Source organism: Lolium perenne, chromosome 2, assembly GCF_019359855.2.
Source record: "Lolium perenne isolate Kyuss_39 chromosome 2, Kyuss_2.0, whole genome shotgun sequence".
NCBI classification, from domain to species: Eukaryota; Viridiplantae; Streptophyta; class Magnoliopsida; order Poales; family Poaceae; genus Lolium; species Lolium perenne.
The window spans coordinates 246087114-246097128 of record NC_067245.2 but is presented as its reverse complement, the minus strand read 5'-3'; the positions used below and the strand labels follow the sequence as shown (position 1 = coordinate 246097128).

Below are 10015 nucleotides of genomic sequence, written 5' to 3'. Positions count from 1 at the left end.
CCACATTAGTAGCCCCCGAGTGACTGGCCGAAGCTTCGGGCAGGGACTATAGTTGCCTTCATACGAATATCTTTATTAGTTGAGGAAAATGGAATCTTCTCGCTTACTATGAGGTCGAAAGTGCTTGATATCGGGTGCGCGTCCAGCGCTTTCGATGAGATTAACCCCCGAGTCTAGAGACGGATGTTTGTAACCGTGCGTAGACTCAAGTTGTACTACTCGAAGATTTTGTTGGCGATGCTTTCTGAGCTTCCTTCATTTTCCGATACTTTTAGTATATCGGGTCTTCTAAGACGTCGGGTGAATTCATGCAATTTGGTTGTATGTAAGAGATAAAAGTAATGAGCCCAGCCTTACTCGATAAATTGATACTGGTTAATTGCTGATGACAAAACAATGTTACCCTACACAGAATCAAGCCCCCGGGCTCGATCCAGGATTTGCTCGAACCTTCGGGTCCGTTCCTTTAGTTTGTTAATGATTTTTTGTGCGAAACTTTATGTGCAAACATAGATTTTCCTAATGCATCAAATATATTTCGCCAAATTTGTAAACAATTTGAAACATGAACGAGAGTGGGATTCCCGGGTTGGCGTGCCGTTAAAAACTCAAGATTAGCTTCTTTTTTTTGAGAGAGAGAAAACTCAAGATTAGCTTTGCAACACAATCCCGTCAACAAACGACCGAGTCCCCGGGCCGGGCCAGCTAAACCCAGGCCATGGACCAGCTAAGCTGGTTACCCTGACGTAGTATACTTTCCCCATTTTCCTCCCACTACGACCTCCGCTGTCCTCCCCACAGATCGGCAGATCCATCTTCCTTCCCCATCCACCCGCATGGCCACCGCCTCCCCACGCATCCCGGACCCGGAGGCGCCGCCCTCCTAGCATGGGCCAGTCCCCCTCCTCCCCCATCTCCAAATCCTCCTCCACCCCTTCCCCCCTCTCCTCCATGGCGCCGCCGCCGGTGCCCGCGCACCCCGTCCCCTCCCCCCCGTTCGCGCCGCCGCCGCCCGAGCGCGACCACACGCAGGACCTCCCCGACGAGATCCTCACGCTCGTCTTCGCCTCGCTCACCCCGCCCGACCGCAACGCCTGCTCCCTCACCTGCGCGCGCTGGAACGAGGTCGACGCCGCCACGCGCCACCGCCTCTCCCTCGACGCGCGCGCCATGCTCGGCCACGCCGCGCCGGCCCTCTTCGCCCGCTTCACCGCCGTCACCAAGCTCGCCCTCCGCGCCGCGCGCGGCTCGGGCGCCGACAGCCTCAGCGACGGCGGGGCCACCGCCGTCGCCGCCGCGCTGCCCTCCGACCGCCTCTCCAGGCTCAAGCTCCGGGGCCTCAGGCAGCTCTCCGACGCCGGCCTCGCCCACCTCGCCGCCGCCGCGCCCGCCCTCCGCAAGCTCTCCGTCGCCTCCTGCACCTTCGGGCCCAAGGCCTTCGTCGCCGTGCTCCACTCCTGCCCCCACCTCGAGGACCTCTCCGTCAAGCGCCTCCGCGGCCTCCCGGACACCTCCGGCGCCGGGGCCGCCATCACCGAGGAGATCCTCTTCCCGCCCGCCTCCGCCCTCCGCTCCGTCTGCCTCAAGGATCTCTACAGCGCGCTCTCCTTCGTCCCCCTAATCGCGTCCTCGCCCAACCTCCGCTCCCTCAAGATCCTGCGCTGCTCAGGCGCCTGGGACCTGCCGCTGGAGCTCATAGCTGCCCGTGCTCCTGGCCTCGTCGAGATCCACCTCGAGAAGCTCCAGGTCGGCGACCGCGGGCTAGCCGCCATCTCCACCTGCACCAACCTCGAGGTGCTATTCCTTGTCAAGACCCCCGAGTGCACCGACGAAGGCATCATCAGCGTCGCTCAAAACTGCCACAAGCTCCGCAAGCTGCACATCGACGGGTGGCGCACGAACCGGATCGGGGACCGCGGCCTCATGGCCGTTGCGCGAGGCTGCCCGGACCTTCAGGAGCTCGTCCTGATAGGGGTCAACCCCACCGTGCAGAGCCTCCGGATGCTCGGCGAGCACTGCCGCGTGCTGGAGCGTCTCGCGCTCTGCGGGTGCGAGACCGTGGGGGACACCGAGATTATTTGCCTTGCGGAGCGCTGCGCTGCTCTCAAGAAGCTCTGCATCAAGGGGTGCCCCGTCTCGGACCGCGGGATGGGAGCGCTCAACGGGGGTTGCCCCAGCTTGGTCAAGGTGAAGCTCAAGAGGTGCCGGGAAGTCACGTATGAATGTGTCGAGCAGCTCAAGATTGTCAGGGGGGCTTCCTTCTCCATCAGCTTGGATATCGTGTTGGAGCATGTTGTTGGGGCTCCGAGTGAAAATGGTGCGCAACAGGCTGGACAAGCACAGGTAACAGAGCTAACTGGACAAATGGCGGCCATGGACCTTCCTTCTAATGCCGCTGGCGCGCAATCTTTTGCTCAGGCGAATAGCAGGATGCGGAGCGTTATGTCCATTCTTAGAAGGAGGTTTGGCAATCCTCCACCAATGTGATGTGGGATGGAAATCGATCAACTCGTTTGCTGTTTTATGATTTCTAGTCTCATATTCATGTTCCTTAGCTTATTACATTTCATATCCAGCCATCCAAAAAAAAACTCCATTATGGATAATTCCGTGTTTCACTATTGAGCTGATAGCATCACCAGTATTTTCTCCCTCCTATTCTGTGAGTTTAAATTGCTTGCTCTACTAGGCTCTGCTGATGGTCAGCTTGCATCCTTCCATATACATAAAAAAAAATATGTTCCTTGTTAGCATGGTAGATGCGATTCACTGTTTTCATTTCAATATCGTGAACTTAAAAGTTGTCACCTTCACAGCCTGGCACATATTTATATCGATATGACAGAGAGCAACATTGGCACATGGTATGCAACCATGCACAATACTCGTGAGTTAGGTTGGAATCAAGGACATCATAATTCAAATTTCTATTGTTATTCAGTCTGTCCAACTCGTCATCCGTAATGCATGCATATGAAATGGTGCATTGTAATGAGCCAAAGAGGCAGAGATAATGCATACGTTGAAGTACTACTGTCTGCTATTATTTAGTAAGGTATTTGATAGCGATATGGTAGTTGTTGTTGCTTGGAAGTTTAATTAGCACTGGTAGTGATAATTCTGATGGCGAAGGATTCCATTTCATGTAAGTAGTAGGCGTGTATCTTTGCCCTTCATGTATTAATAGTATTATACCTGCATGTAATTGGATTGGTTCGAGCGGAAGTCTTCTCGACCAATTCACGATTACCCTTCTTGAAATGAAGTAAAGTCAGCGATTATCTATGATTTTCTACTCATTTCAAATGAAGTAAAGTCAGCGAAATGTATGTTTTTCTATTTCAAATAATAATAGTTAGTCCGCACTTGTAGATACTTTTCAGGTCTTGTGTTTACATTGTGAGCCTTTGGTTAGTTGTTGTCACATGACCCGTACCAACTATGTTGATGTTGAGAATTATCATATGACTAGAACATTGTGACATGTGGGCTTCATGGTATTTTGAAATGCACCCGTAGATTTGTGGTCACAGTAGTTATCAGGACGTAGAAGCAAATGGAAGCTGGAGTAAGAAGAGCTTCTCTTCTTGTGTAACAGTGACATTACAGCCTAGATATTTGTTGGCCAAAGGAAAGAGGGTTAAGCAACTGAGTCGATCTGGCACGTTTCATCTTGTAGCCTTCTTCTAATACCTAGATATTTGTTGTGCTTTTGCCTAGTCCTTGAGAAGATTATTATTGCCAGTAGCTTTCAGTTGCAGGTGCAATGGTGTGCATGTGTGAAGTCTTGCATACGCGTTACAGGTCAGTAGACTTGGACCTCAGATATTATTCTTCAAGACTCCTCCAAGCAATGAACCTTCTCCTGTTTGGAGTCAATGCTACACCTTTGTAGATGCTTCATCGCCTTGCCTTTGAGGGCTAGAAAGCTTAACAGTGAGTTTCCTTTTGATCTGTAAAATGGATGAATCTATCAGTATTGGTTCAAACTGACATAAAAGTAACAGAAGTACCTTCGAATACTCTTTTGATCTGTTCAGGCAGTGAAGGGTGAAGAAAAACGTTTTGTACTAAAACCAAATACTATACGGCTAGTTGGTCAAACTAGGACATCTGGTTTTAATACTGCTTAGCAGACCAAACACAGCAGCTGACAGCATAAAATACTCCTGGGAGTGATGCAAAGCTTGTTCCAGGAAATGCTCAAGTCCACAGAACATGCACATAGTAGAGGTAATAAAACCTTGCGGGTCATGCTGCCCAGCTTGTCGACACGAACTCCTCCATCGTGGAGTTCAAAATGGTGATTCCTTCAGCTGATCGTTGCTGACACTGTACAACTGTGCTGGTTGGGCTGCGATCGAGGGCCTCGCGTCATTAATCCAAAACGTGAAGCTTGTCGGTTCTTTTCTGCTGGTCCTTGTGTATCTTGCTTTGGATGCTCCTCGCCTGCACGGAAACCCTTTGTCCTACACCCGGGCAGCTGTAGATCTGCTCAACTCTTGACTGCTTCTATGGAGTAACGCAGAGAAACCACAGCCGCATTTGAAATTCCACCATTTCCTCATTTCAGATTTCGAAACTTGCACATCATTTGCAGCAGTCGCTTTCATCCCGGCTTCATGATTGTTTCGATCCGTTTATGCAGTTTTGTCAGTCTTATTGTGGATTTAAATTATGCAGCCTCACGAGACGTGCTCGTTGAACGGCCCACGCCAACATGCGCAGAGTCGTTATGACGGCCGGTCTTTAAAATTCAGTGCGTGTGTATGTGCATGTTCACTTGCCCCGTTTAGTTTGACCTTTTCCTTATCGCGTGCCCCATCACCCATGGGTTTGGGTGAAACACACACGCAAGTTCATTCTCTATTTTAACATTTGGTTGTTCAAATGTTATTAAACACAACCTCAATTGCAGAGCAGCCATCTACTCCTGGGGAAGCTGCACTCTTGTGTCCACCTGCAGGCATAGCCATCTCCAGAGAAATCGTTTGATATTCGGTCGTGCGCATCCGTGTTTTTCTCTGACCGTTTAGGTGCAGTGGGAGCACTTCGAAGCTCGGTTAGCTGTTAATATCATGGGGCATTTTCTCGTTCCATGGTGCTGACGGAGAATGTCACAGAGACCGGTATCTATGGGCTGACAATGATGGTTCGAGTCTAAGTGGTGTTGATGAATTGGACTGATGATTCGTGACTCGGTGAATGCATTGTTTTGAGAGCGAGGATTTTCTTTAGGGTGAAAACCTAAGATCTATGATCGAGGCGATGATGGTGTTTGTGCACTCTTCTTTTCTTGAAGGCGTCGCATTCGAAGAAGCTGAGCTTCAGGTGCTATCGGTGTTAGTACTGCTGTTTCGAGGAATGAATGGCCGCAACCGACTTTTCTTTTTTTAATTCTTCTTTGTTTCGAGGAATGAATCTTTGCTGCAGAACTTTTCTTTTTTAATTCTTCTTTCTTTCTTGACAGTGTGCATTCTTAGTGCCGCTAGGGCAATGCGTTGGTGTAGAGGCTTAGTGTAATTGGTATCTACGCGATATTAATATATATTCTTTGTCGAAAAAAGAGAAACCTAACTCGCCACCTTTTTTTTTTGCTTTTCTAGAGCACGGAAAACACTTCCGTGTCATCTTTATACAAATTGGGAGAAATAATTTACATGAGCTTTACATGCTAAGCGGTTGCCTAAGAAAAGAAAAACAAACTATTTCTTCGACCATAAATACTTATCGTAGGTTAAATGATCCTAGACATATTTTAGCCTAAATTTTGCCTAAATCTATGATAAATATTTAGAGCCAGAGGAAGTATGTGATTCCTTGTTCACTTCCACCTCTGCTTCAACAAGCTTGGGTGATCAGCAAAACCTTAGCTATAATCATTTGTACTATTATGTGTGGTAACACTAAGGCTTAGCCTAGTAGAAGGGGCTGATGCCATCTCACCCACCCGAGTTTAAGTGCTCTGACTTGCAATTTCGGTGTTATTGTCTACATCTTTCCATAGAAGGATGTGGCAAACTTTAGTGTATATATATTTCTGAATTTAAATAAATCTTCGACATCCATATATGGATGGAGTAGGTGCCATTCTTCTTAATGACAAAAATCTCGAGATTCTCCTTGTCAAAATCTCTACTGTTGCGCTCAAGCCATATCTGCCATAGCCCAACCGTGACGCTGGTGTTGAAGTTCCTTCCACAGCAGGGGGAGGGATCCGAGGGAAGCACTAGCATCTGCCCACCAGTTCTTAACTTAAAGGACAATTTTGAAACGTAAGTACTGCTGAACCTGATTGGAACAGTCCCGAATTCGATTATACTTACAACTCTTTTTTATGTTACATGATATTCGTGCACTAAGTTACAGGCCTTTCGGAAACTTACGGGATTCCTTAAGACTGTTCATTACAAACTTATTATTTTTTACTAAGCTACATATTTTTGAATTTCGGTATGAAATTGGGCAAGTACATACGTATATGTGTGTCCTTTACGTGCGAAATTCTTTATCCAAATTTTTGGAGGTCTGAAAATACAAGTTTTGGCGGTGCACAGTAAAACGGGATCAGCAGTCCCCAGGAGCTATCACGTATTTCCGTTCTTAACTGGGAGCTATCACGTATTTCCGTTCTTAACTGGGAGCTATCACGTATTTCCGTTCTTAACTGGGCAATCTTCTTTTGTTTCAAAACTTGCAGTAGTCGCTTTCATCTCGGGCGCACGATTTTCTCGATCGTTTCTACAGTTCTGCAGGCAGTCTATGGAGCTAGAGAACTCGAGAGACGTTTTCGTTGAACGGCCCACAACAACCTCTTCAGAATCGGCTGTACCTAGGTCTTCAAAATTGAGTGCAAGTGTATGTTCATGTTTCGTTGGACCTTCCTTATCGTGCCTCATCATCCCTGATGAGATCTTTTTCCTGGCCTCCTGAAATTTTGTGCGCCAAGTGTATATATAAACTTGGGTTGGTGTTCGTTCGTGGCTGCGACGACTACGCCCGCTCTGCAATTAAAAGACGTTGCTATTTGTCCCGTTCAAAAGTTAAGCGTGACTTACACATGCGTGCTAGCAATTATCTTGCTTCACCATGGCGGCTACCTGACACGCTGTGTGAGGCAAGACGTACACTCACTACCGGAAATCGTTTTTTTGCTGTGTTTTGTTCTTTTACTTTGCCAAGTGTCTTATTCCGGGGCACTCAGCAAAGACCACCTTTGCCGAGTGTTTTCCAAAATACACTCGTAAAGAGGCCATACACGGTTAATTTTGAAAATGCTCTTGGTAAAGAAAAAACACTAGGCAAAGACAATTTTAGCACTCGGCAAAGGCATGCAACATGTGTCCTCTCTCCCTCCATCAGACGGCAGCCTTGACGGCACTAGCCTTTGCCGAGTGCCCACTAACGAACACTCGGCAAAGGCAACGCGAGGAACCTGTTTGGAAATGTGGGAAACCTACATCATATCTTTGATAAAACAACACGCTGTAAACCTAAATATGAGTTTTGCAAAATATCTCGTACAAGCGAAAGTTGATGCTTAATTCAAATCTGACCCTCTTCCAACGAAATCAGCAAGATACCATGTAAATAACATGAATTTCCAGAAAGCTAGTATGAGTAACAGGTATGTGAATCGTAGTACCGAGTGTTCTTCTATTTTTGTGCATAGATTTCGTTCCATTGCAAATTGTGTTTCTTATAGCTGCTCCACAGGAAAAAAACGGTTTCAACCCTAGGAAAATAAATAAATAGATATTTCGTTGCTAGAAAAGGCAAAAATCATAAAATCAACATTGCTTTCCGTCCCAAACCCCACCCATGTGCGCAATGCGGGCTTGTTTTGGCAAATTATGCCATGCGCAATGGGTGCATATTTTAGTATTGGTTCAAACTGACATAAAAGTAATTGATGTACTTGCAAATACTCTTTTGATCTGTTCACCCCTGGCAGAAAATCACCAGGCAGTGAAGGGGCTAGAAAGGAAAAAACCCTTTGCTAGAAACAAAATATGCGGCTAGTTGTTCAAACTAGGGCATCTGGTTTTTAGTACTGCTTAGCAGACCAAACACAACAGTTGACAGCATAAAATACTCAGGGAGTGATGCAAAGCTTGTTCGTGTCGACAAGCAGGGTGATGCCTTTGGCTGATGGATTGTTGGCACTGTAGTACCGGATGCCCTGCGTCGAGGGCCTCGCTCCATTAATCCAAATCGTGAACCTTGTCGGTTATTTTCTGCTACTCCTTGTGCATCTTGCTTTGGATGCTCCTCCCCTGCACGGAAATGCTTGTCCTACACCCGGGCAGCTGTGCTTGTGCATCTGTTCAACTCTTGTCTAGTTGTCTCCATGGGGCCATGACTACTTTTTTTTTTGAACGCATTATATATTAGGTCAGCAGACCGCCTCAAGTAAAAATCTTCCAGTCCCCTTAGGTATCCTGAAAGGAAAAGAGTCCGTCAGAAACCTGCTGCCGCTGAATCACAAAATAGTTACATCGTTTGTGAGTTTGTTTAGAAGGAAGCTAGGGGGTTCATCGACCCAATTACACGAGATATTATTAGAAAAGCTATAATGGGCCATCTCATGAGCAGCCTTGTTTGCCTCCCTCGGACAGCGTCGAAACGTTATGTCGCCAATCTTCGATGCTATGTCAACACAGTCGGCATAAATAGCTGCAGCACTGCACCACCACCTTTGCTCACCCGTACATGCTTGGATAGTTTCAGAAGAGTCCGATTCAGCTTCCACTCGATGACACCCGAGCTCTTCCGCCATCTGAAGACTCTCTCTTAGCGACATGGCTTCTGCCATCTGAGCCGATTGCACGTGTGGTATATGAGTACACTTTGCACCCATGAAATTTCCTGTGTAGTCTCTTATGACCGCCCCCACAACACCTGCACTTGTAACAGCACAATATGAAGCATCAACATTGAGCTTTAAATAACGAGGTTTAGGCCTAGTCCACTTAGCTTCCAAACTTTCTATAGTCCCCCGTTCTGCTTTAATGGCATTTGCAGTGATCGCTAGAATAGACAGTCTACACTTGAATAAAGGAGGGACCTCCTCATTGTGTGTTCGACGACGCCTGATCCACCAGATGTACCAATTTTTTTCAGTGTAACCGAATCAAGTCCCGGCATTGTATTTTCTGTCAGACAAAGCAAGTGCTCTAAAAATGCCGAACCAGCTCTATCTGTTTGCATAGCATCCGTAATGATATTCTCTAAACCCAAACCATTCCAAAGCTCTCTCGCTGTATCGCACTGAAAAAGTAACTGTAGGATGTCCTCTGCGCCCTGTCTACAGATCGGACACTCACCAATTGTGACAATATGTCTGTTAGCTAGAATACATTTCAAAGGTAGGATGCCATGTAGTGCCCTCCAAATGAATATTTTCACTTTTCCTGGAATCCTCAACTTCCATAGAATTTTCCAAACTGGATTTGAAATAGAATTGCCCGGCATAGCCAGGAGTGCAACATTGGGACCAAACTGGTGGCGCCACTGTGAATGATAAGCAGTCCGCACCGAAAAGAAACCATGTTTGGTCAGTCTCCATGAAATGAAGTCAGAGAGGCCGTGTGTGTCCAGGGGAATTTGCATTATACGTCTAGCATCCAGAGAATTAAATAAAGAGGTAATTAATCCTTCATCCCATTCTCCATTAGGATCAATCAGCTGGTTAACCCTTGTAAGAAGAATATTGCCACGTCTCGAAGTTATTTTTCCATTGGGGCTCGATGGAATCCAGGGGTCACTCCATATATTGATTTTCTCCCCATCACCTACACGCCATATGTGGCCTCTTTTAAATGTAGCTAGCCTACAATAATGCTTTGCCAAGTAAAGGAAGATCCTGATTTAGATCCAGCTTTTAAGATCTCACCATCTGGATAATATTTAGCTCTTAGAACTTTTGCACATAGAGAATCAGGCTCATCAATCAATCTCCAAACCTGTTTTGCCAACATTGCTAGGTTGAAGGATTGGAAATCTCTAAATCCCA

At 46.8% G+C, this 10015-nt stretch overlaps 1 protein-coding gene across 1 annotated transcript; it reads left to right on the top strand.

The window, feature by feature from the left end:
- Nucleotides 1-764: 764 nt before the first annotated feature.
- On the top strand, nucleotides 765-2656 carry LOC127335495 (F-box protein At1g47056). Its single transcript, XM_051362155.2, has one exon. It carries the CDS (start codon nucleotides 889-891, stop codon nucleotides 2485-2487), a length of 1599 nt encoding a protein of 532 aa, XP_051218115.1. The 5' UTR covers nucleotides 765-888; the 3' UTR covers nucleotides 2488-2656.
- The last annotated feature ends 7359 nt before the right edge of the window (nucleotides 2657-10015 follow it).

Bases quoted from the DNA above. Each gene is read 5' to 3' on its own strand.
- LOC127335495 (XM_051362155.2), top strand. From the start codon at position 889: ATGGGCCAGTCCCCCTCCTCCCCCATCTCCAAATCCTCCTCCACCCCT.